Source organism: Oncorhynchus kisutch, linkage group LG6 (genome assembly GCF_002021735.2).
Source record: "Oncorhynchus kisutch isolate 150728-3 linkage group LG6, Okis_V2, whole genome shotgun sequence".
In the NCBI taxonomy this organism is placed as follows: Eukaryota; Metazoa; Chordata; class Actinopteri; order Salmoniformes; family Salmonidae; genus Oncorhynchus; species Oncorhynchus kisutch.
In genome coordinates, this window is record NC_034179.2 from 10,396,176 (window position 1) to 10,423,863 (window position 27,688).

General features: G+C 45.4%; 1 protein-coding gene across 13 annotated transcripts in view; it reads right to left on the reverse strand.

Annotated features, from left to right (window-relative positions):
* nedd4l (NEDD4 like E3 ubiquitin protein ligase) overlaps positions 1–27,688 on the reverse strand; it is a 105,769-nt gene that overhangs the window by 20,829 nt on the left and 57,252 nt on the right. For 5 of the 13 annotated variants that reach the window (XM_031826142.1, XM_031826141.1, XM_031826138.1 and 2 more), the window contains 11 exons: positions 27,179–27,264; positions 26,638–26,746; positions 24,111–24,271; positions 23,756–23,891; positions 23,313–23,525; positions 23,064–23,144; positions 17,801–17,857; positions 12,481–12,615; positions 11,839–11,997; positions 6,002–6,202; positions 3,891–3,968 (listed from right to left, as the gene is read on the reverse strand). In XM_031826142.1, the coding sequence (XP_031682002.1) occupies positions 3,891–3,968; positions 6,002–6,202; positions 11,839–11,997; positions 12,481–12,615; positions 17,801–17,857; positions 23,064–23,144; positions 23,313–23,525; positions 23,756–23,891; positions 24,111–24,271; positions 26,638–26,746; positions 27,179–27,264 (1,416 nt within the window). The remainder of the gene's footprint in view (positions 1–3,890; positions 3,969–6,001; positions 6,203–11,838; positions 11,998–12,480; positions 12,616–17,800; positions 17,858–23,063; positions 23,145–23,312; positions 23,526–23,755; positions 23,892–24,110; positions 24,272–26,637; positions 26,747–27,178; positions 27,265–27,688) is intronic. The other 8 variants (XM_031826143.1, XM_031826148.1, XM_031826137.1 and 5 more) reach the window with 4 other exon arrangements.

The window sequence follows — 27,688 nt, forward strand, 5'->3', positions numbered from 1 at the left end:
CCCTGGAGACTACTGCCCTCTTCATTACCCTCCCTGGAGACTACTGCCCTCTTCATTACCCTCCCTGGGGTCTACTGCCCTCTTCATTACCCTCCCTGGGGTCTACTGTCCTCTTCATTACCCTCCCTGGGGTCTACTGTCCTCTTCATTACCCTCCCTGGGGTCTACTGCCCTCTTCATTACCCTCCCTGGGGTCTACTGCCCTCTTCATTACCCTCCCTGGGGTCTACTGCCCTCTTCATTACCCTCCCTGGGGTCTACTGCCCTCTTCATTAACCTCCCTGGGGTCTACTGCCCTCTTCATTAACCTCCCTGGGGTCTACTGCCCGCTTCATTACCCTCCCTGGGGTCTACTGCCCTCACTGGGGTCTACTGCCCTCCATGGAGGACAGTAGTCTCCATGGAGACTACTGCCCTCCATGGAGACTACTGCCCTCCATGGAGACTACTGCCCTCCATGGAGACTACTGCCCTCCATGGAGACTACTGTCCTCTTCATTACCCTCCCTGGGGTCTACTGCCCTCCATGGAGACTACTGCCCTCTTCATTGCCCTCCCTGGAGACTACTGCCCTCCCTGGAGACTACTGCCCTCCCTGGAGACTACTGCCCTCTTCATTGCCCTCCCTGGGGTCTACTGCCCCCTTCATTACCCTCCCTGGGGACTACTGTCCTCTTCATTACCCTCCCTGGGGACTACTGCCCTCTTCATTACCCTCCCTGGGGACTACTGCCCTCTTCACTACCCTCCCTGGGGACTACTACCCTCGCTGGGGTCTACTGCCCTCTTCATTACTCACCATGGGGACTACTGCCCTCTTCACTACCCTCCCTGGGGACTACTGCCCTCTTCACTACCCTCCCTGGGGACTACTGCCCTCTTCACTACCCTCCCTGGGGACTACTGCCCTCTTCACTACCCTCCCTGGGGACTACTGCCCTCTTCACTACCCTCCCTGGGGACTACTGCCCTCTTCACTACCCTCCCTGGGGACTACTGCCCTCTTCACTACCCTCCCTGGGGACTACTGCCCTCTTCACTACCCTCCCTGGGGACTACTGCCCTCTTCACTACCCTCCCTGGGGACTACTGCCCTCTTCACTACCCTCCCTGGGGACTACTGCCCTCTTCACTACCCTCCCTGGGGACTACTGCCCTCTTCACTACCCTCCCTGGGGACTACTGCCCTCTTCACTACCCTCCCTGCGGACTACTGCCCTCTTCACTACCCTCCCTGCGGACTACTGCCCTCTTCACTACCCTCCCTGGGGACTACTGCCCTCTTCACTACCCTCCCTGGGGTCTACTGCCCTCCCTGGGGTCTACTGCCCTCCCTGGGGACTCCTGCCCTCCCTGGGGTCTACTGCCCTCCCTGGGGACCACTACCCTCCCTGGAGACCACTACCCCAGACACTGAACATTGTGCAGTCTGAGGGGGGCTGAGTGTGGGCTGGGGGACTCTGATGGAGAATGAGAAGGGGGTGATGGGGGGGGGGGGACGAGCATAGAGAGAGGAGGGGGGAGCGATGAGACAACAGTCATCTAACCATCATGCCAGTTATGAGAGAGAGATAGAGAGTGCAGTTTGCAGCACAGGGCATAGGGCAGGCAGTCACAGTAAGACAATGCAGGCAGAGAGAGGCTGCGCTGTACGGTTGCATTCAGCACCAACCTCCTCTGGTAGGTTTGGTAGGGTCTGCCAGTAAGACGTCCCCCCCACGCCATGGAGAGAACAGAGAGAAAACAAACACACCACTAGCGCCAGGAAGCCTCATGTCATTTAGAAGAATAAGCGGTACAGCTACATGTCAAGTGTGTGCATTCTCCTCGAAGTGAGAGTTTGTCAAATTGTGACAATTGCTTATACGTACAGATGTAACGATTCCCCGATAAGCATCGGTCAGTGGTACCACAAACAGATCGAAATGTAGAATGCGCCGGTCAGGAAATAGATTCAAACGTTACGAATTTCCGCTTATTTATTTTTTTGCTGCTCAAATTATTATCTTACAACCTTCAGGAAATACCTAATATTTTGTGACAACTGGGTCTTCTCCGTCACTGTCAAACTAAGCATGTAATTACGTTGACAGTCATTGATCTACACGCCATTTTGCCGAACAACCCGAGTAATATCAGTAGCCTGGTCAAACAGCTCGTTGTGTGCAGCTTCGCATGCTGATCTATGAGAGGCTTATTTCTGATCTTGCACATCTGCTCGTCACCTTCAGCATTCAAATGTTTGTAGAATGACTTGCGCGGAATTAGGCATTTAATTTATTTTTATAAAACCTTTATTTAACTAGGCAAGTCAGTTAAGAACAAATTCATATTTTCAATGATGGCCTGGATGGGTTAACTGCCTTGTTCAGGGCAGAACAACTGATTTTTACCTTGTCAGCTCGGGGATTCGATCTTGCAACCTTTCGGTTACTAGTCTAACGCTCTAACCACTAGGCAACCTGCTGCCTGGTTGAGTCACAACCAATGTCATTTGCTAGGTTATTATTTTATCAAATGCGCTGTTGAAAATGGTGTTTTCCCGGGATAAAAGTAGCCATAAATGTTAAATCTATCTGCCTATACATGCTGATCTGGGCTTACATTAAATTCTATTTCGCTTGTTCAGGTTCACTATCAGCAATCATTTTGGAAGTTTTGCTTGAAACAATCAGTATATATGGTCTTTTTTTTATATTTTTTTATATATAGGGTAAAGATGGTAAAAACATATAAATATTGATACATCACTATTGCTAACACTTTTAATGTACACAAATGGGGACAAACTGAAAACATTTCCCACTAACTGATAGTGCCCAGTTTCCCTTACACCATAAACATATAGATCAATAGCTCAGAGAGGCCCCAGCTCAGAGAGGCCCCAGCTCAGAGAGGCCCCAGCTCAGAGAGGCCCCAGCTCAGAGAGGCCCAGCTCATGAGCTCCATCAGCAGCAGATTTTCATTTAGAATGGAAAATGAATGTGATTATGCAACAATTGTTCGTATTGCGTCGAACCGAATTGCATTGATTCGTTCCTCTAATCAAATCAAATTGATTCGTTCCTCTAATCAAACCGAATTGTTTCAACCTAAAATGTATGGTTCCTGTATCTTATCAGAGCCCATGTATCTAGATACGTATCGAATTGTCTTGAAAGGGAAAGATACACATCCCAGTGTCTTTAGAGCTACAGAGTTCCTAGGTAGTAGAGGCTAGTGAATGATTCACATTTGGAATTCAGCAATACTCTACTCTCATTCCACACTGTGCCTGCCCGGCTTGCTTCATTCCCACACTCCGAAAACAAAAAGGTAACGTGTGCTTCCACTCCAAAGCTTTGCCAGGCCAGTCCATGACTTAAGCAGTTCTACAATAACAACCTCAAAAGGAGGACCAGGTATTAACTAGGTCTCGGACGATACCAGCTTTGCAATACTTTTCCCATGGCAACAATGAAAACACAAAGCTTATCGACACTCTTTGGTCCTTTTAAAAACCAGCTGTGGGTAAAATATGATGTGCTACAGCTTGGAAAAGAAAGAAATGGGACTCTGGATGACAACATAATGATGTTTGTTTCCAACATTAGCGCTGTTTTCCTAAAGAAGTTAAATCCGCTTTGTGTTTTGTTTCATTGCCACGATACAAAACGAGTATGGTGATACTGGTATCGTCTCGGCCCTAGTTATAATCTCAGAACGGAAAATTATTCCGAGCAACAACAATTAATGCTGCATATTTTGTACATTGATGATTTCGCCCCATTCTGTAAAAGTGATATGAAAGGTTTAATGTTGAAAAGAAATGTGCAGGGGTTATAAAGGGGTTATGAAGGGTTTATGAAGGCGTTATGAAGGGCTCAAAAGAGGTTATAAACTGTACTTACAGGAAGAGGCCCCAGGTCACCAGGGTCCAGAGAGGCTTTTGTTCTCATGTGGACTGGATACTTCAACCTCGGGTCCTCCTGATAGGGAAATAGAGGAAGGAGAGATAGAGAGAGGAAGGAAAGAGAGGGAGGAAGGAGAGAGGAGAGAGAGAGAGAGGAAGGAGAGAGAGAGAGAGAGAGAGAGGAAGGAGAGAGAGAGAGAGAGAGAGGGAGCAGAGAGAGGAAGGAGAGAGGGAGGAGAGAGAGAGGAGAGAGAGAGAGAGAGAGAGGAAGGAGAGAGAGAAAGGAAGGAGAGAGAGAGAGGAAGGAGAGAGAGAGGAAGGAAAGAGAGAGGAAGGAAAGAGAGGGAGGAAGGAGAGAGGAGAGAGAGAGAGAGGAAGGAGAGAGAGAGGAGAGAGAGAGAGAGGAAGGAGAGAGAGAGGAAGGAGAGAGAGAAAGGAAGGAGAGAGAGAGGAAGGAGAGAGAGAGAGAGGAAGGAGAGAGAGAGGAAGGAGAGAGAGAGGAAGGAGAGAGAGAGGAAGGAGAGAGAGGAAGGAAAGAGAGGGAGGAAGGAGAGAGGAGAGAGAGAGAGAGGAAGGAGAGAGAGAGGAAGGACAGAGAGAAAGGAAGGAGAGAGAGAGGAAGGAGAGAGAGAGAGGAAGGAGAGAGAGAGGAAGGAGAGAGAGAGAGGAAGGAGAGAGAGAGGAAGGAGAGAGAGAGAGACTATGTTCAGATCTAAATAATCCAATATGCTGTCAATTTGACACAGGAGGGGCCAATCATTTAATTTCAGATAGATAACTATCCACACAATCTTTATTAACCACACAAAAATAAATGTCCCCACTTCGCTTACAATCTCTCCTACTACAATCGAATTGATTACATTTCTTAAGGAGGTCTAACTACTGTATATTGGGGCTGACGAAATGAGATTGAGCGAATTATTTTTGATACTACCTTTGTACACCTGAGGTCGCCATCGCGCCCTCTAGTCAATACTGTAGACTAGAGCTGTTAGCTGTTGGCTCAGACACTTTGTTTTTAGACCAATGGGTCTGAGCAGAAAGCTTCTTTTTAGGCTGTTCAACTTGGCAGAACATCACCAATTTGCATTGATCAACAATCTGTAAATATGACAGATTTATCCAACCAGCTAATGTTCTATAGTCCTTGGGCAGGTCAATACTTTAAAAAAAGTACTAACAGTCATAAGAACATAAAACAGAATGGTTAGCATTATAACCAGACAGCAGCAGATAACAGGGCCAAGGGGAAGGGCCAAGGGGGAGGACCAAGGGGAAGGGCCAAGGGGGAGGACCAAGGGGAAGGACCAAGGGGGAGGACCAAGGGGAAGGACCAAGGGGGAGGACCAAGGGGAAGGACCAAGGGGGAGGACCCAAGGGGAAGGACCAAGGGGAAGGGCCAAGGGGCAGGACCAAGGGGCAGGGCCAAGGGGCAGGGCCAAGGGGCAGGGCCAAGGGGCAGGGCCAAGGGGCAGGGCCAAGGGGCAGGGCCAAGGGGCAGGGCCAAGGGGCAGGACCAAGGGGCAGGGCCAAGGGGCAGGACCAAGGGGCAGGACCAAGGGGAAGTGCCAAGGGGCAGGACCAATGGGAAGGGCCAAGGGGAAGGGCCAAGGGGAAGGACCCAGGGGCAGGACCAAGGGGAAGTGCCAAGGGGAAGGGGTAGGGCCAAGGGGAAGGAGCAGGGCCAAAGAAAGGGCCAAGGGGAAGGGCCAAGGGTCAGGGCCAAGGGGCAGGGCCAAGGGGCAGGGGCAGGGCCAAGGGGAAGGAGCAGGGCCAAAGGGAAGGAGCAGGGCCAAAGGGAAGGGCCAAAGGGAAGGGCCAAGGGGAAGGACCAAGGGGAAGGGGCAGGGCCAAGGGGCAGGACCAAGGGGCAGGACCAAGGGGAAGGGGCAGGGCCAAGGGGCAGGGCCAAGGGGAAGGGCCAAGGGGAAGGGCCAAGGGGAAGGGCCAAGGGGAAGGGCCAAGGGGAAGGGCCAAGGGGAAGGGCAGTGTATGAGGACTGGCTGATACTGTACATAAGCAGTAGAACCAGTAGCTGCAAGACGATGATGAAAACAAAGAAGAGGGAAGACGAAAGAAGAATTAGAAGTAGCAGTATCATCTCACCCATGTGGTGAGCCTGCTGTTGTGGTCAATGAAGAAGGGTCTTCCGTTGGGTGCTATCCTCATCTCCCACCCCGGGGGCAGGAAGCTCTGCTGGGACTGATGTCCTGATTTTGGGGAGCTGTAGGGGGAGGGCTGGGGGGACTGGGGGTTGGAGAGAGTGTCCTTCACCGCCCGACGCACAGCTATGTTGTTGGCCGCCCCCTAGAGTAGGACAGAACCCAACGGAACAGATTAGAATGTGAAGGATGGACCCATTTAGACTTGGATGTCTTTAGCTCCTGTGTGTCGCACACAAAAGGAAATTCCTAGCAACTAGCAACAATTTGTTGCACGGAAAAAAAGTTCTGATTTCTAGTCTTAACTTCCCAATCACTTTTAAAGCAAATTTGTTCAACTTAATTAGGCCAGTACCTACACAACCCTAAAAAAAAACATTATCTTTCTGCTCCTTGATGATATCTGACTTTTAATACGAGAGAAAAAGGTTGTCTTAATTATTCTGTTATCTCCTATGAAAAATGTAAATGACCACATTGACAATGAGGACTTCACCTCAATCTACTCTCTCCTCCCTCTTCCAATCTTTAATTAACTCTCCTTCCAGTTGACGTGAACAACCTTGTTCAAGTGATTTCCAAGCTAATGCAGCATCATAATTACATATGACCTAAGGCCTATTAGTGTAATTAACTGTGGACTTGAATTTCTGTAATAAACAAGTCTAGAGGGAGATTACCACCTGATCCCTAGCTCCTTTCCATGTTGTTTTAGCTTGAGGTTTTATAATATAATTAATAACGCATCTGATAATGAACAGTATTCACCCCGTAAGAGACTCTATCGACGCACCCATGCGTCAATCTAAATAAGTAAATCCACATCAAAAACCCAGCAGTTTAAGCTAGAGAGATGTTTTCTTTTGCATGGCCTGTGTCTTCAAATCCACCGGTATCACCGCCTCCCGCATCTGCAGTGAAAGGTGGCAAGGCTAGAGCGGTGTTTGTCACACCATGAGACATCTGGAAAAATCAGTCTTCTACAAACTTTTTCTGTGAAAAGACGAGACTCTCACGAACACCGTTTTGCTCTATGACCCCCCACAAGCATCAAGGGACTAGTCTGAAGTCGGTACAGCCTCGCCTGCCAACTTCTCTCTGTAGCGTCCAAACAGTTTGGGCTACACACTAATATGACACCTATGTGGAAAGTTGAGTCTCTCACGAACACGTACATTTCACTCGTTTTACTCTAGAATGCCCAAAAGTCTCACAAGACTCATCTTAAAGTCCCCAGGACCTGCATAAAAAAAATGAATGGAAGTATATGGAAATAGTTTAGTGACAAACAAAATAGGGTTAAATACATGTAAAAGATATATATTTATACAGTGCATTCGGAAAGTATTCAGACCCCTTGACATTTTCCAAATCCTGTTACATGACAGCCTTATTCTAAAATGGATCGTTTTTTCCCCCTCATCAATCTACACACAATGACAAAGCAAAAACAACTTTATTATTTCTTGCTATTTTATTAAAAATAAAAACCTGAAATACGACATTTACATAAGTATTCAGACCCTTTACTCAGTACTTTGTTGACACACCTTTGGCAGCAATTACAGCCTCGAGTCTTATTGGGTGTGACGCTACAAGCTTGGTACACCTGTATTTGGGGAATTTCTCCAATTGTTTTCTGCAGATCCTCTCAAGCTCTGTCAGCGTTGCTGCACAAGTATTTTCAGGTCTCTCCAGAGATGCTCGATCGGGTTCAAGTCCGGGCCACTCAAGGACATTCAAAGACCTGTCCCGAAGCCACTCCTGCGTTGTCTTGGCTGTGTGCTTAGGGTCGTTGTCCTGTAGGAAGGTGAACCTTCACCCCAGTCTGAGGTCCTGAGTGCTCTGGAGCAGGTTTTCATCAAGGATCTCTCTGTACTTTGCTCTGTTCATCTTTGCCACGATCCTGACTAGTCTCCCAGTCCCTGCCGCAGGAAACATCCCCACAGCATGATGCTGCCACCACCATGCTTCACTGTAGTGATACTGCCACCACCATGCTTCACCGTAGGGATGGTGCCAGATTTCCTCCAGATGTGATGCTTGGCATTCAGGCCAAAGAGTTCAATCTTGGTTTCATCAGACCAGAGAATGCTGTTTCTCATGGTCTAAGAGTCTTTAGGTGCCTTTTGGCCAACTTCAAGTGGGCTGTCATGTCTATTTTACTGAGGAGTGGCTTCCGTCTGGCAACTCTACCATAAAGGCCTGAATGGTGGAGTGCTGCAGAGATGATTGTCCTTCTTGAAGGTTCTCCCATCTCCCATTGTCCTTAAACCATTTTGCCACAACTTTGGAAGTATGCTTGGGGTCATTGTCCATTTGGAAGACCCATTTGAGACCAAGCTTTTAACTTGCAAACGGATGTCTTGAGATGTTGCTTCAATATATCCACATTATTTTCCTACCTCAAGATGCCATCTATTTTGTGAAGTGCACCAGTCCCTCCTGCAGCAAAGCAGCCCCACAACATGATGACGCTACCCCCGTGCTTCACGGTTGGGATGGTGTTCCTCGGTTTGCAAGCCTCCTCCTTTTTCCTCCAAACATAATGGTAATTATGGCCAAACAGTTATCAGACCAGAGGACATCTTTCCAAAAAAGTACGATCTTCGTCCCCATGTGCAGTTGCAAACCGTTGTCTGACTTTTTTATGGCGGTTTAGGAGCAGTGGCTTCTTCCTTGCTGAGCGGCCTTTCAGGATATGTTTTTTTGTCGATGTAGGACTCGTTTTACTGTGGATATAGATAGTTTTGTACCTGTTTCCTCCAGCATCTTCACAAGGTCCTTTGCTGTTGTTCTGTGATTGATTTGCACTTTTCACACCAAAGTACATTCATCTCTAGGAGACAGAACTCGTCTCCTTCCTGAGCGGTATGACGGCTGCATGGTCCCATGGTGTTTATATTTGCGTAATATTGTTTGTACAGATGAACGTGGCACCTTCAGGTGTTTGGAAATTGCTCCCAAGGATGAGCCAGACTTGGAGGTCTACAATTTCTTTTTTCCTGAGGTCTTGGTTGATTTATTTTGATTTTCCCATGACGTCAAGCAACGAGGCTCTGAGTTTGAAGGTAGGCCTTGAAATACATCCACAGGTACACCTCCAATTGACTCAAATTATGTCAATTAGCCTATCAGAAGCTTCTAAAGACATGACATCATTTTCTGGAATTTTCCAAGCTGTTTAAAGACACAGTCAACTTAGTGTATGTAAACTTCTGACCCACTGGAATAGTGATACGGTGAATTATAAGTGAAATAATCTGTCTGTAAACAATTGTTGGAAAAATTACTTGTGTCGTGAACAAAGTAGATGTCCTAACTGACTTGCCAAAACTATAGTTTGTTTACAAGAAATTTGTGGAGTGGTTGAAAAATGAGTTTTAATGACTCCAACCTAAGTGTATGTAAGCTTCCGACTTCAACTGTAAATCAGGTTAAACTGGGATATGACTAAAGAGTTAATCAGGGTGATTTTTCCACAAATAGAAGGCTTAGACTAAGGTTTTTATAACACAAAAAGACCATTAAAAAAAGGACAATAATCGTTCAAATCACAACATTCCCCTGAATATAAGGCTAAGAGCACACACGCGCATTCCGACACACATGCCGACACACGCGCATTCCGACACACATGCCGACACACACGCATTCCAACACACACGCATTCCAACACACACGCCGTGATGAGTGAGGTTAACCTGATAGGGCCAACAGCTGCTAACCTCACTTCATCACGATTATGTAACATTTCAACATCACCCGAACACAGGTCACCGACACACCTTCTAGATGACCCAAAGAAACACCGTTCTGGTTCTCTCCTTCCGCCCGGATATCTAACACCTTCTATACTCTATTGGTAATGAAACATTGTCAAATCAAGTGGTGGCAGAAATCAGAATGCGTCGTTAAAGACAATCTTAGAAAATAAAAACAATTCCACTGCCACCGAGTTCTCCGAAAGCATATCATCAACACATTGAACTGAGAATAGATGTGTCATCTCTTAAGAAGCATCGTAAAAAAGGTATTTCTCAGCCATTTCCTTTCCACACAGTGTATACAAATGATTCAATACCACAATAAGGCTTGACAAAGGGTATGACAGACAGATAAATAACAGGGTGAGCTTTGTCCCGCATATTCCCATCCAGCCCGAAAACTTGCTTCAGATATTAAAGAGGCAGAACCACTCAATCTATTGTGACATAACGTCTTTTAGATGAGGCCAACAAATGCAATAATGGGCTGTGTAGACTGTCACATCTGTGATTGTGGACTCTGGGAACCAGATGATCTTTTCGGAAGCTCAATGAAGACACTTCCTTCAGCCCATAGCCTGGGGGGGGGTTAACGGACAGGGGATGTAACAGAATACTGATGTGTGGTTTATCAAGTCACACATTAGAGCCGTTCAGTCCACCACATAATATTACCCTCTCTTACATTCGGTGTACTTTGGCCGCGACTGCATCCGGTGACCAATAAGGAGGGCTGTGCCCTACTGTCACAAGCCTAGACCAATCACAGGTAAACTTGTCGTATGGAGAATAAGTCATGCGTTCAGTGCTTTTCATTGCATCTCATAGCAGATTAGTCATGACCAACTTCCAGGACAGGGTCCTGCATCCATAAGCTGTGGAGTTTCAGTCCATTGCCTGGTCTGCATATGAATGAATCTCTCCCTCCCTCCCCTATGGAGTTTCAGGCCATTTCCTGGGCTGCATATGAATCTCCCCCCTCTAGCCTATGGAGTTTGTCCATTGCCTGGGCTGCATATGAATGAATCTCTCCCTCCCTCTCTAGCCTATGGAGTTTGTCCATTGCCTGGGCTGCATATGAATGGGTCTCTCTCCTTACGTCCCAAATGGCACCCTATTCATGATGTACTACCTTCTACCAGAACCCAATATGGACTATGTAGGGAATAGGTTGCCATTTGGGATGTAGCCTTAGTTAACTCTGGAGAGATCACACCTTGAGGAGATTAGAAAAGGGAAAAGATGTGTCCCTGATCATAGCTAAGCCAAGCCAAGCCTCACCATGGTTCAACAAATCAGTCAGACTTCAGCACTTTGAAATTCATTATTATATTCAGATGACTGAATTGAATGACATTGCTTGAAGGTTGTGGTGTTTAAAAATAAAATGTCAGCTTCAAAATGATCTTCAGATGAAAGATGCTCTCACAGCGTAACACAAGGTTAAACTGAAGGTGGTGAAAGTACTGACAGAGAAGGAGTAAATGAGGTAAACAGCATTACAACGGTCAAGGGACGAGAAGGACAGAGAACAGTGGCATGCAGCAGAGTGGTACTGAACCTGAAAGACAGAAAGAGGAGACAGACAGGACAATGATAGAGGCTGAACCTGAATCAGAGACTAAAGGTAGAACATGAGAATGTTAGACGGGAGGAGAGCAGATGACGGAACAGAGAATGTTAGACGGGAGGAGAGCAGATGACGGAACAGAGAATGTTAGACGGAACAGAGCAGATGACGGAACAGAGAATGTTAGACGGAACAGAGCAGATGACGGAACAGAGAATGTTAGACGGGAGGAGAGCAGATGACGGAACAGAGAATGTTAGACGGGAGGAGAGCAGATGACGGAACAGAGAATGTTAGATGGGAGGAGAGCAGATGATGAAAAGGGGAGGAAAGACAAGTGTTGTCTAGAGGGCGGGTAGGGTAGTGGTGGGGCGCTCTCATCAGTTAGATAGATAGGAGAGATTGAAGTAAGGAAGTCCTACAGGACAGGCTGGATAATCTCACCTCTAAGGGGGAGGACAGGGTAACGGTAGGGGAACTGAGACTACGGGCGCGGCGTATTTGCGGTTCAATCAGATGACTATTGTTGTTGGCTGAGGAAGAGGTGGAGGCGGCTTCAGCTGCAGCCCCGGAGTCAGAGGTACTCGCTTCGTCTTCAGTGTGCTGTCAGGGAGAGACTTTTTTAGTTAACACAGGTAGAAGGAGGAACAAGGCTGTGTGTGATAGACAGATGAAAACGTGAGGGGTACAGGGTAAGGAGATGATCGGGCAGAGGAGAGATCATCCAATGTGTGTAGATAGAATGCATGAGATACACGCACACCACTTTAAATTTCCACTGAAATCTCCCATTCATCAATACTTACGAGTTACGTGCACATTTCAAGTTAGTATTTGGCACATAGTAAGAAACAGAGTAAGAGGAGAGGGAGGAAGATGGGCACACACTCCAGGTGACCTGAAGTAAGGCATGCACCCAGAGCCACACTTTAAGACAGGACGGCAGGAAGAGGGGGACAAAGAGAACAGTGGATGTTGTACCCAGGCACAGAGAAATGCCCCGATGGAATGAGGACAGAGGAGAGAAGAAGGAGTAAGTCCAGGCCCATGCAGTCTCTCCGTGCACCAGGTGAGGCCTCTAAGTACCTGGAGGATAGGCTTGGTCCAGGTGGTGCAGCGGTTGTTATGATTGACGTAATACGTGCGTCCCTTGGCGTCCTTCCTCTCCTCCCATCCTGGAGGTAGGCCTGGTGTGGTCAGGGCATAGGCTGACGACTGAGACTGAACCAAGCAAGAGAAGCAAATGTTATTCGGGCAGGACAATATGGCCACCTGGAAGAAACTTGTGTGTAAACTGTATTTTTTTAATTTATTTTTTTACACATTGATAAGAAATATAGAAACAGTGGGAGTGGGAGTGGCTTATTGACAACAAGAAAACAGTACTGCAGTACAACAAGTAGCCTAGTACTATTGTACTACAATACTGCGGCTCCTCAGAAACTCACAGAAGCAGGCCAGCAGAAGCAGGACAGCTTTAGAAAAAACAAACACACAATGACAAACAAACCACATAGAACAGCTTTCAAACTTGAAATACAACCTACCATATATAGTAAGACTCAGTCAAACATACATACAACCTACCATATATAGTAAGACTCAGTCATACATACATACAACCTACCATTTATAGTAAGACTCAGTCAAACATACATACAACCTACCATATATAGTAAGACTCAGTCAAACATACATACAACCTACCATATATAGTAAGACTCAGTCAAACATACATACAACCTACCATATATAGTAAGACTCAGTCAAACATACATACAACCTACCATATATAGTAAGACTCAGTCAAACATACATACAACCTACCATATATAGTAAGACTCAGTCAAACATACATACAACCTACCATATATAGTAAGACTCAGTCAAACATACAACCTACCATATATAGTAAGACTCAGTCAAACATACATACAACCTACCATATATAGTAAGACTCAGTCAAACATACAACCTACCATATATAGTAAGACTCAGTCAAACATACATACAACCTACCATATATAGTAAGACTCAGTCAAACATACATACAACCTACCATATATAGTAAGACTCAGTCAAACATACATACAACCTACCATATATAGTAAGACTCAGTCAAACATACATACAACCTACCATATATAGTAAGACTCAGTCAAACATACATACAACCTACCATATATAGTAAGACTCAGTCAAACATACATACAACCTACCATATATAGTAAGACTCAGTCAAACATACAACCTACCATATATAGTAAGACTCAGTCATACATACATACATACAACCTACCATATATAGTAAGACTCAGTCATACATACATACATACAACCTACCATATATAGTAAGACTCAGTCATACATACATACATACATACAACCTACCATATATAGTAAGACTCAGTCATACATACATACATACAACCTACCATATATAGTAAGACTCAGTCATACATACATACAACCTACCATATATAGTAAGACTCAGTCAAACATACATACAACCTACCATATATAGTAAGACTCAGTCAAACATACATACAACCTACCATATATAGTAAGACTCAGTCAAACATACATACAACCTACCATATATAGTAAGACTCAGTCAAACATACATACATACAACCTACCATATATAGTAAGACTCAGTCAAACATACATACAACCTACCATATATAGTAAGACTCAGTCATACATACATACATACATACAACCTACCATATATAGTAAGACTCAGTCATACATACATACAACCTACCATATATAGTAAGACTCAGTCAAACATACATACAACCTACCATATATAGTAAGACTCAGTCATACATACATACATACATACAACCTACCATATATAGTAAGACTCAGTCATACATACATACAACCTACCATTTATAGTAAGACTCAGTCAAACATACATACAACCTACCATATATAGTAAGACTCAGTCAAACATACATACAACCTACCATATATAGTAAGACTCAGTCATACATACATACATACAACCTACCATATATAGTAAGACTCAGTCATACATACATACATACAACCTACCATATATAGTAAGACTCAGTCATACATACATACATACAACCTACCATATATAGTAAGACTCAGTCAAACATACATACATACAACCTACCATATATAGTAAGACTCAGTCATACATACATACATACAACCTACCATATATAGTAAGACTCAGTCAAACATACATACATACAACCTACCATATATAGTAAGACTCAGTAAAACATACATACAACCTACCATATATAGTAAGACTCAGTCAAACATACATACAACCTACCATATATAGTAAGACTCAGTCAAACATACATACAACCTACCATATGTAGTAAGACTCAGTCAAACATACATACAACCTACCATATATAGTAAGACTCAGTCATACATACATACAACCTACCATATATAGTAAGACTCAGTCATACATACATACAACCTACCATATATAGTAAGACTCAGTCATACATACATACATACAACCTACCATATATAGTAAGACTCTGTCATACATACATACATACAACCTACCATATATAGTAAGACTCAGTCATACATACATACAACCTACCATTTATAGTAAGACTCAGTCAAACATACATACAACCTACCATATATAGTAAGACTCAGTCAAACATACATACAACCTAACATTCAGTGCATTCAGAAAATTATTCAGATCACTTGAACTTTTCCACATTTCTTTACATTACAGCCTTATTCTAAAATGGATTCAATTATTTCCCCCCCCCTCATCAATCTACACACAATACCCCATAATGTCAAAGCAAAAACAGGTTAAGAAATTATTGCAAATGTATTAAAAATATATTTTTTAAATAGCTGTATCAGATGACTCAAAATTGAGCTCAGCTGCATCCTGTTTCCATTGATAATTTTTTTAATTCTTTATTTAACCTTTATTTAACTGGGCAAGACAGTTAAGAACAAGTTCTTAATTACAATGACGGCCTACACCAAACCAAACCCGGATGACGCTAGGCCAATTGTCTGCCACCCTATGGGACTCCCAATCACTGCCGGTTGTGATTCCATCTGGAATCGAACCAGGGTGTCTGTAGTGACGCCTCAAGCACAGATGCAGTTCCTTAGACCGCTGCGTCACTCGGGATTGGAGTCCACCTGTGGTAAATTCAATTAATTGTTCAGTCCATTGCCTGTCTATATAAAGTCCCACAGTTGACAGTGCATGTCAGTGCAAAAACCAAGCCATGAGGTTGAAGAAATTGTCCGTAGAGCGCCGAGACAGATTGTGTCGAGGCACAAATGGGGAAGGGTACCAAAAAATGTCTGCAGCATTGAAGGTCCCCAAGACCACAGTGGCCTCCATCATTCTTAAATGGAAGAAGTTTGGAACCATCAAGACTCTTCCTAGAGCTGGTCGCCCAGCCAAACTGATCAATCAGGGGAGAAGGGCCTTGGTCAGGGAGGTGACCAAGGACCCGATAGTCACTGACAGGGCTCCAGAGTTCCTCCGTGGAGATTGGACAACCTTCCAGAAGGAAAACCATCTCTGCAACACTCCACCAAATCAGGCCTTTATGCTAGAGTGGCCAGATGGAAGCCACTCCTCAGTAAAAGGCACGACAGCCCACTTGGAGTTTGCCAAAAGGCATCTAAAGGACTCTCACTCAGACCATGAGAAATAAGACACTCTGGTCTGATGAAACCAAGATTGAACTCTTTGGCCTGAATGCCAAGCGTCACGTCTGGAAGAAACCTGGCACCATCCCTACGGGGAAGCATGATGGTGGCAGAATCATGCGGTGGGGATGTTTTTCAGCGGCAGGGACTGGGAGACTAGTCAGGATCAAGGGAAAGATGAACGGAGCAAAGTACAGAGAGATCCCTGATGAAATCCTGAGCAGGATCTCAGACTGGGGCGCTGGTTCACCTTCCAACAGATCAACGACCCTAAGCACACAGCCAAGAAAACGTAGGCGTAGCTTCGGGACAAGTCTCTGAATGTCCTTGAGTGGCCCAGCCAGAGCCCGGACTTGAACCTGATCGAACATCTCTGGAGAGACCTGAAAATAGCTGTGCAGCAACGCTCCCCATCCAACCTGACAGAGCTTGAGAGGATCTGCAGAGAAGAATGGGAGAAACTCCCCAAATACAGGTGTTCCAAGCTTGTAGCACAGGCTACAGGCTGTGATCGCTGCCGAAGGTGCTTCAACAAAGTACTGAGTAAAAGGGTCTGAATACTTTATGTAAATGTGATATTTCAGTTTTTTATACATTTGCAAGCATATCTCAAAACCTGTTTTTGCTTTGTCATTATGGGGTGGTGTGTGAATATTGATGAGGGGAAAAAAACTATTTATTTTAGAATAAGCCTGTAACGTAACAAAATGTAGAAAAAGTTAAGGGGTATGAATACTTTCCGAATGCACTGTATATAGTAAACCACACTTAAAACTTACATACTTTACAACCTAACATACATAGTTAGACACTCAAACCTTACTGTGCAACCTAACATACCTAAATAAGACACTCAAACCTTACTGTGCAACCTAACATACCTAAATAAGACACTCAAACCTTACTGTGCAACCTAACATACCTAAGACACTCAAACCTTACTGTGCAACCTAACATACCGAAGACACTCAAACCTTACTGTGCAACCTAACATACCTAAATAAGACTCTCAAACCTTACTGTGCAACCTAACATACCTAAGTAAGACACTCAAACCTTACTGTGCAACCTAACATACCTAAGACACTTACACCTTACTGTACAACCTAACATACCTACATAAGACACTCAAACTGCTCATTACAGACTAAAATACATCTCAGGCGGTGATGATGTGTGGACCTATCAGGGGAGCAGCAAACACAACCACACGCACATACATGTACAAATTCACAGCCACTGAACGTCGTATGAAGAAATGTATATACACTTATTGACTTGGTGCGTGAGCTGAACTCTCCCATTGAGGGGTCACAACACAGAAGCAGGAGGGGAAACAGGTGGTCTAGTCTCCAGTCTCTAAGTCCTAGATTCTTAACCACCAGCTTGATACATAACGTTTGTGAGGAGGGAGGGGGACAAAACTAAAACGCTGCAGAGGGAGAGGATATTCATATGGCAGAGGTGCACTGATGTACAGCAGGTAGATAGATGTACAGTATATAGAATGGGACAACACTGATGTACAGCAGGTAGATAGATGTACAGTATATAGAATGGGACAACATTACTGATGTACAGCAGGTAGATAGATGTACAGTATATAGAATGGGACAACACTGATGTACAGCAGGTAGATAGATGTACAGTATATAGAATGGGACAACATTACTGATGTACAGCAGGTAGATTTGGACAACATTACCATGGGCTCCTCAACTCCAGTGACTGTTAGAGCTCTGGTTCTTCTGGTCTGGGAGCTCTGCTGGTAGAACACAGCTTTCTTTAGAGGGGAGGGGAGGGGGGGCTGAGGCAGGGGTCAGGGACAGATATGACCAGTGAGGCTGAGGCAGGGGGTCAGGGACAGATATGACCAGTGAGGCTGAGGCAGGGGGGGGGGGGGGGGGGGGGGACGGGACAGGGACAGATATGACCAGTGAGGCTGAGGCAGGGGGGGGTCAGGGACAGATATGACCAGTGGGGCTGAGGCAGGGGGGGTCAGGGACAGATATGACCAGTGAGGCTGAGGCAGGGGGGGTCAGGGACAGATATGACCAGTGAGGCTGAGGCAGGGGGGGGTCAGGGACAGATATGACCAGTGGGGCTGAGGCAGGGGGGGTCAGGGACAAATATGATCAGTGAGGCTAAGGCAGGGGGGGTCAGGGACAGATATGACCAGTGAGGCTGAGGTGTGGGGGTCAGGGACAGATATGACCAGTGAGGGTGAGGCATGGGGGTCAGGTAGGTGATGTGTGGAGGAGCAGGAAAGACTGACATGGGGAAGGAGGTGACTCTAGAGTCAGAGAGTCCAGGGGGTGAGGTGAGGGACAGTAGGAGTACAGCTGGGTGAGGAGTGTAGCCATGCTCAGGGGGGATAGACTCCTGTGATGGTAGGGACAGGAGACATGGAGCATACCCAAACAGCTGACCACACAGGAGGAGAGGTGAGGGAAGGGGCACATGGAATCAGATTACCGTGGGTGGATTATAGTTGTGGATTATCATTGTTTGATTGGATTACGGGTTGAGAGTGAAGTAGTATATAAACAGCTGAATAAAAAGCTTTCAATTTGAGAAATCTGGAATTGTTTGAATGATTATTGTTAATGGATGCAAAAAGGCAATAAGTGTTAAGCTTTATTTTCTTCTTTGAGAATCATGTGAGATGGATCTGACTAGCGCCACAGTTGTTGATGACAGTAGAGCACCAACTCACACAAGAGAGTGGAATGCAAAGTGAGATAACATTGGCTGAGTGGGTGGGTAGTGTTAAGGAGAACTAGTGTGACTGATCTAGTAGGCTACAGCCACAGTCACACCAAATAACTGTGGGACTCTTTCTAACCCTTTCCCAATGCTTTTTTCCCCCATTATTGGCGCTCACCCTTCACTACGCCAGGTCGCAGTTGTAAATGAGAACTTGTTCTCAACTAGCCTACCTGGTTAAATAAAGGTGAAATAAAAATAAATAAATTACTGACACTCACCGTTTTCTTTGTCATTAGCAACAATAACCCTTTTCTTTGTCATTAGCAACAATAACCCTTTTCTTTGTCATTAGCAACAGTAACCCTTTCCTTTGTCATTAGCAACAGTAATCCTTTCCGTAGTCATTAGCAACAGTAATCCTTTCCTTAGTCATTAGCAACAATAACCCTTTTCTTTGTCATTAGCAACAATAACCCCTTTCTTTGTCATTAGCAACAATAACCCATTTCTTTGTCATTAGCAACAATAACCCCTTTCTTTGTCATTAGCAACATTAACCATTTTCTTTGTCATTAGCAACAGTAACCCTTTTCTTAGTCATTAGCAACAGTAATCCTTTCCTTAGTCATTAGCAACATTAACCCTTTGTCATTAGCAACAATAACTTATTTTTTTGTCAATAACAATAACTCTTTTGATACGCCTTATGGAGCAACATGGAACTACATCGCACTCTTCACTGCATTTAAGACATACGCCTACATTTCAAAAAGTACAAAACAAAACACTTTTGCTGCCAAATACTGAACCAACAACCAACATTTCCTCTAAGCTGCAGGCGTGCACATGCATGCAGCTCCCCAGGGACTGCCATGCAGAAGAAATATCAGCCCGCGCAGAGAACAACGAAATTGAACTTCACACAGCTTTCTAGACTCCCCCCCCCCCCGTTAGTTAACACCATCAACGATTCTCTTTACTGTGGGAATTGTGATCGAATCAGCGCAATATTTGCCACTTTCAATGCAACATACCAAAATGTTAAAAACTATGCAAGACTTACATGCTGACCAGACCGCTGCCCATTTGATTTTGTCCACCCACACCAGACACGATCAGGACACGCAGGTCGAAATATCAAAACAAACTCTGAACTAACTATATTCATTTGGGGACGGGTCAAAAACCATTAAACATTTGGCAATTTAGCTAGCTTGCTGTTGCTAGCTAATTTGTCCTGGGATATAAACATTGGGTTGTTATTGTACCTGAAATGCATAAGGTCCTCTACTCTAACAATTAATCCACAGATAAAAGGGTAAAAGTTTGTTTCTAGTAATCTCTCCTCCTTCAGGCTTCTTCTCCTTCTTTGGACTTTATATGGCGGTTGGCAACCAACTTTAAGGTGCATTACCGCCACCAACTGGACTGGAGTGTGGACCCCAGTTTATCTTTCAATCACCCACACGGCGCTCGTTGACACGCGTGAGCAGTGTGGTCAGCATGCTGGTATGCAAAACTAACTATGCAAGAGATTCTGTTGTAGGCAGAATGCATCGGAGTATAATTTTATTGCATTGACAGGCACGACTCAGGCTCATACTCTACACAAGCTGGTGTGCCATAACCCATCAGAGCTGCCGTAGGCCTATATGCAAAGAGACCACTGCCATATATGTATGTGTCATTCACTTTGAACTGGACTGTGTTTACAGCATGAGCCGTCGTGAATAGATGAGCTTGTTTTGAGATCAAAGCGAGAGCTACATGTAGCAACGTGTGTACATCTGTTCATATCCTTTGCTAGTTAGTGAGTTACTAGCCCAGATATAGGTAATGTGTAGTCAGCAATGGGGGAGTGATTGCTTCATACAAGAACACAAAATGTGTACATTTCTAGACATCTTTGAAAAGCGAGTCAGGTAAAGAGCTTTTTTTTTGTCTTAAAGGGACAGTGTTGTATTTTGAGACAGGCTTGAAAAAGCTAAGTAGCCGATAATCAGACAAATTATGCTGCCTATCTATAATAATCTTATGGGAATAATGATGCATTTTATTTTGTAAAGTGATTTCTTGCATCAAACATCATTTTCAGTCACCACATTGTCTGAAGGACAAGTGGATAAACAGGTTAATGTCAAGTCCTGCATGTTTATTTTTTTCCTAAAAGGGACCTGAATAGAACAGCTATTTCCATGTTAAAATGTTATGGGATGCATTTTCTCCATTGTTTTTGATGGTAGGCCACTCTGGTAGGCCTCCATTATGATCAAATAGCCACATTAGCCTACTTGGCCACTGTTAAAACTAACTTAAAGTGGGTACAGCCTCAGTGTTCACGGGTACAGCCTCAGTGTTCACAGTAAACACGCGCCAGAAGATGCACTGAATTTTCACAATGTTCAAGTTTGCACCAGAAATTTGCTCAGTGACTACATTTTTTTGAGGGAACATTGCCGACAACTAAGTTTCACCCCGGGCGAGGCAGAGAGGGGTCAACTGTGCAGGGCTGTTCCAAACCAATAACATGTAGCTTCCTTCCCTCCCTTCTGCAATAACTGAGGTCGTCTCACACACTGTCCATGTCAATAACCATTTAAAACAGCCTTTTCACAGCTTATTTGTGTAGATATACTTTCTTCCGTCTGAGGTGCACTCCACAGCAAGAGAAACACTGCCCAGTCAGGGGAAGAATTACATAACCAACCATGCTCAACCTACACATTCCTTTTCATTCCCAGGAAAGTGTGTCAAACCAAACCGGTATATGGGACAGACTGAGCTACATGTGGAAACTGAAATCATCCCTTTGACACCAGACCTGGGTTCATAGAATCCAAATCCTGGGTTCATAGAATCCAAATCCAAATACTTAGGATATACGTAATTGAGCTTGCATGGTGCAATGGAACCAATAGAGTAGTCTGCCACTCCAGGTAGGCTAGAGCAAACACTCATAGCACTTTGAAAGATTTCAAATATTATATGAACCCAGATCTGCAACCTACACATGCTTCCTAAGAAAGTGTGTCAAACCACAGAAACATGTGGTGACTGGATTTAGCCTCTGACTGTGAAAAAAAAAATCCAGTCTAGAAAAATCCTCATTCTGCTACAGTTGTAAAAACCCCAGCTACCCACTCACTCATTCAGGTCAGTGATATAAAAGGCTGACATCAGCACCTGTGCTTTTCCCTTCAGAAGCACTGGCTCCCTGGGCTACTGTGACTCAGATCTCTGTCTAGGATGTGTTTGATTAGGAAGGATAGAATTACTGCCACTGTTACAGAAACACACAGCCTGACACTGCAGAGTGAATCACCACCAGGCAGTAAGGAATCACAACAAGCAGAGAGGAGGAGGGGAGAGGACAGGAGGAAGACAGCAGGAGAGGACAGGAGGAAGACAGCAGGAGAGGGGAGAGGGGACAGGAGGAAGACAGCAGGAGAGGGGACAGGAGGAAGACAGCAGGAGAGGGGAGAGGAAAGGAGGAGAGGACATGAGGAGGAGAGGGGGGAGAACAGGAAGCGGGAAGGAGAGGACAGGAGGAAGACAGGAGGGGAGAGGACAGGAGGAAGACAGCAGGAGAGGGGAGAGGAAAGGAGGAGAGGACATGAGGAGGAGAGGGGGGAGAACAGGAGGCGGGAAGGAGAGGACAGGAGGAAGACAGGAGGGGAGAGGACAGGAGGAAGACAGCAGGAGAGGGGAGAGGAAAGGAGGAGAGGACATGAGGAGGAGAGGGGGGAGAACAGGAGGCGGGAAGGAGAGGACAGGAGGAAGACAGAAGGAGAGGGGAGAGGACAGGAGGAAGACAGCAGGAGAGGGGAGAGGAAAGGAGGAGAGGACATGAGGAGGAGAGGGGGGAGAACAGGAGGAGGGAAGGAGAGGACAGGGGGGAGAACAGGAGGAGGGAAGGAGAGGACAGGAGGAAGACAGAAGGAGAGGGGAGAAGAAAGGAGGAGAGGACATGAGGAGGAGAAGGGGGAGAACAGGAGGCGGGAAGGAGAGGACAGGAGGAAGACAGAAGGAGAGGGGAGAGGACAGGAGGAAGACAGAAGGAGAGGGGAGAAGAAAGGAGGAGAGGACATGAGGAGGAGAAGGGGGAGAACAGGAGGAGGGAAGGAGAGGACAGGAGGAAAGGAGAGGTGAGGAAGATCGGAGGAGAGGAGAACAGAAAGAGCTGCCTGTGTAGTAAAGGAATCGGAAGGCAGAGGTGGAACGACAGAGGAGAGCATGAAGAAAGAGTGTGTGTATCGTACCGCTGGAGGAGGAGGCTGGGCCTGGTCACTGACCCCATCTGTCATACTGGAGGAGCGCAGCCTGGAGGTCAGATGGCTCTGCTGAGGGGAGACGGAGGGAGGGAGGGATTGTTTTCTTAAGACTTTTTCTTCTCGTCTTTTTGGCTACAAGAACAAATGTTTTCACACATACTGGAATGGTGCTAATGAATGAGGTTAAAAAGTGCTGAATTTGCCTCTAACAGAATCAAACTGGTCAGTGATTCTCACCACAGCAGAGGCGTGGCTGGGGGCGGCCACCTCTCCGTTGATGTCAGGCGGGGGGCCGGATGGGGTTGGAGAGAGAGAGAGGTGCAGGTTGATCTCCTCTGAGAACTCCTGGAGGGGTGGGGGGGCAGGCGTTTGGGGGATGGCCGTCGCCATTGAGGAGGAGGGGCCAGGTAGGGGGCCGTCTGGACTCTCTTCAGTGATTGGCTCCCACGACTGTGCAGAGAGAGAGAGAGAGAGTGCGCGAGAGTATGTACTGTACCACTGACTAGTTTGGAAAATTCTTCTGTATTCTGCGGTAAAGATATGGCATTTATCCATTAACCTATTTTAAGTAACAATGTAGGTGTAATATTGTCCTGGTATGAAGCAATAGATGACCTTGGATTTACGAAGATCTTGATTAAAACATATTGTACAGTCGAGCGGTCAAAGGTCAGACTCACATCTTCCATGTCTCTGGGTTCTGTGTGTTCGTTCTCCAGGTCTTCAGAGATGTGTCGTCTAGACCTGAAAACCCGGTGGGCTTGGATGCTGTTCGCCCGTTGCTGATTGTCATTCTCCACCTCCGAAACATCATCCCTGTAGAGAAGAGATAATTAACATTTTACATGTTTGTGCACAGAGAGAACAAGAGAGGACCTAGTACCGAGTCTGGAGGACTCCAGAAGACCTAGCACCGAGCCCTGGGGGACACCTGAGGACCTAGTACAGAGCCCTGGGGGACACCAGAGGACCTAGTACCGAGCCCTGGAGGAAACCAGAGTACCTAGAGCAGTTCTGATAGCTGTGTATACATACACGTTACTGGGTCGTTTCCACTGTGTATAGCGGTTGTTGTGGTTGACGTAGTAGGTTCTGCCCAGGTTATCAACCTTCTCCTCCCATCCTGGGGGCAGTGGGGGCTGGACAGCCTGGGGCCTCTGGACGCTGGGATCGGCAGAGTCGTTCACCTCCCAGCCCTGAGAAGCACAAAGGCACAGGAGGAGAGTGCTCAAAGATACAGACAGAGAGAGAGACACGGCACAGCCAGGAAACAAAACACAGCTCTTCCCTTTGGTGTACCTTACATTCCACTGGCTGTCTGTCTGAGATCTCGCAAGAACGTTGGAGAATTTCAGTTATTTTTTTCTTCTTCAGTTCTCCTGCTAAATGTTAGCCTGGGTACCCGTCTGTTTAGCTACAATTCCACTCTTACTTGGTGTCATATGCCAAAGATGTTTAGCAAGACAAAGAGTGGAATGATGGCTAAACAGACGGGTACCGAGACTAGCTATATGTCACCCTATCTAGGCCTCATTTTACTGAGTGAAAAACTATAAGCCATCTTGCCCTCTCTCGCTCTCTTACTCAGATTAAGTCACTGGCACACAGAAGCGTACAGAAACACACACCAAACACATACTTTAATTTTCCATTAGATCAGACTTTTGAAAATGAAAGGAAGTGGGGAAGTGAGTGAGCGAGTGAATGGTGTTTCCAGAAAGAGAGGCCAGACCAGAACAGGCTAGACGTTTTCTCCAGACTCCCTGTTGGCAGTAACAGACTTTTGTTACTCCAACTCCACAACTGTATGCATGTATATACAGTACCACTCAAAAGCTTGGACACAGCTACTGATTCAAGGGCTACATTGGAGAATAATAGTGAATATATCAAAACTATGAAATAGCACATATGGAGTCATGTAGTAACCAAAGAAGTGTTAAACCAAAAAAATATATATATATTTATACTTGAGATTCTTCAAAGTAGCCACCCTTTGCTTTGATGACAGCTTTGCACACTCTTGGCATTCTCTTAACCAGCTTCACTTGGAATGCTTTTCCAACAGTCTTTAAGAAGTTCCTACACATGCTGAGCACTTGTTGGCTGCTTTTCCTTCACTCTGCGATCCAACTTATCAGCAAAAGCAACCCCACACCTCCTCCTCCATGCTTCACAGTGGGAACCGCACATGCAAAGATTATCCATTCACCTTCTCTGCGTCTCACAAAGACACGGTTGGAATCAAAAATCTCTACTCATCAGACCAAAGGACTGATTTCCACTGGTGTAATGTGCATTGCTTGTGTTTCTTGGCCCAAGGAAGTCACTTCTTATTATTGGTGTCCTTTACTGAGTAATCAAGGGGAGAAGGGCCTTGGTTAGGGAGGTGACCAAGAACCCCATGGTCACTCTGACAGAGCTCCAGAGATCCTCTGTGGAGATGGGAGAACATTCCAGAAGGACAACCATCTCTGCAGCACTCCACCAATCAGGCCTTTATGGTAGAGTGGCCAGACGGAAGCCACTCCTCAGTAAAAAGGCACATGACAGCCTGCTTGGAGTTTCCAAAAGGCACGTAAAGTCTCTCAGACCATGATAAACAAAATGATCTGGTCTGATAAAACCAAGATTTAATTATTTGTCTTTAATGCCAAGCATTACATTTGGAATAAACCTGGCACCATCCCTCTGATGAAGCTTGGTGGGAGACTAGACTGGGAGACTAGTCAGGATTGAGGGAAAGATGAATGGAGAAAAGTACAGAGATCCTTGATGAACACCTGCTCCAGAGTGATCAGGACCTCAGACTGGGGTGAAGGTTCCCCTTCCAACAGCACACAGCCCAGACAACGCAGGAGCGACTTCGGGAAAAGTCTCTGAATGTCCTAGAGTGGCCCAGCCAGAGCCCGGACTTGAACCCGATTGAACATCTCTGGAGAGACCTGAAAATAGCTGTGCTTCCCATCCAACCTGACATGAGCTTGAGAGGATCGGCAGCCAAGCTTGTAGCGTCACACCCAAGAAGACTCTAGGCTGTAATCGCTGCCAGAGGTGCTTCACCAAAGTACAGAGTAAAGGGTCTGAATACTTTTGTAAATGTGATATATCAGCTCTTTTTAAAAATGTTATAATAAATGTGGAAAAAAATCTTTAAAGAAACTGTTTTTGCTTTGTCATTATGGGGTATTGTGATGTCATTATGGGGTATTGTGATGTCATTATGGGGTATTGTGTGTACGTAGATTGATGAGGGGGAAAAAAGTATTCAATCCATTTTAGAATAAGGCTGTAACGTAACAACATTGTGGAAAAATTTGAGGGGTCTGAAAATACTTTCCGAATGTACTGTATGTAGGAAAATGATATTATTTTCTAAAAATCAGGACTGTACTGAATTTGTTAAAACGCTATTTTAAGCTTAACGGTTAGGTTTAGGGTTTGGGGTTAAGGGTTTTGGGGTTAAGGTTAGGCCTAGGGAAAACACATTTTTACTCCCCAAAAAGTCCTGACATTTCACGTAAAAAAAAAAGAAGCTGTGCGCTTGTGCCTGTCTTCTTACCTCTGCCTCCTCCCTGGTAATCCCTTCAGTGGTCTCTTCCTCCGGACTTCCAGTCTTCGGCAGGTAGGCCATCTTTAGCCGTAGATAACCCTTCACCCGGGACTTGTGGCTGGAGACAGAAGAGGACACCAAAATGGCAGTTAGTTGGGAGTTATTCAAAAGAAACCAGAGGTAGAAACAGATTGTTTCAGAGAGTTGGGCGATGATGCATTTAAAATGACACTACAACATTCTATGGAAGCCCTGTTAGCACCCCCATAAACAATACATGGGGAATATTTTAACAATGCTATTTAAGTTAATGTCTAGAATTAGAACGATATTTGGAATTCAACAGAAACCAGAGGAGGTGGAATGACAACAGTCTTAGCTAACAATGATTAGAGTACAGTTACTTTAAACCAAATACCATAATGACATAAGCCTGTAGTTCCAGTGATATCTAACCATGAATCTGCTTTGGATTAGCAACAACAGGAGACATGGTTTGTGGGTAACTTGAGTGTGTGTGTGTCAATGCGTGTGTGTAGTTCCCTGTCACCTTCGTCGGTAGTCTGGAACTGACCTTCGTGGCCGTAGGAGGAAATCTTTAAACGTGTACGGCCGCTCCATCGTAGGGTCCTCGGTCTACAACACAAAGACACATCAATCAATCGATCGATCAAATGTATTTAAAATCCCTTTTTTATATTAGCGGTTGTCAAAGTGCCTAAACAGTAACCCGGCCTAGACACCGAAAAGCATAAGGAAAGACAGGGTGAGAGAGTGAGTGGGAGGGAGAGAGAAGGAAAGACAGGGTGAGAGAGTGAGTGGGAGGGAGAGAGAAGGAAAGAGAGGGTGAGAGAGTGAGTGGGAGGGAGAGAGAAGGAAAGAGAGGGTGAGAGAGTGAGTGGGAGGGAGAGAGAAGGAAAGAGAGGGTGAGAGAGTGAGTGGGAGGGAGAGAGAAGGAAAGAGAGGGTGAGAGAGTGAGTGTGAGGGAGAGAGAAGGAAAGAGAGGGTGAGAGAGTGAGTGGGAGGGAGAGAGAAGGAAAGACAGGGTGAGAGAGTGAGT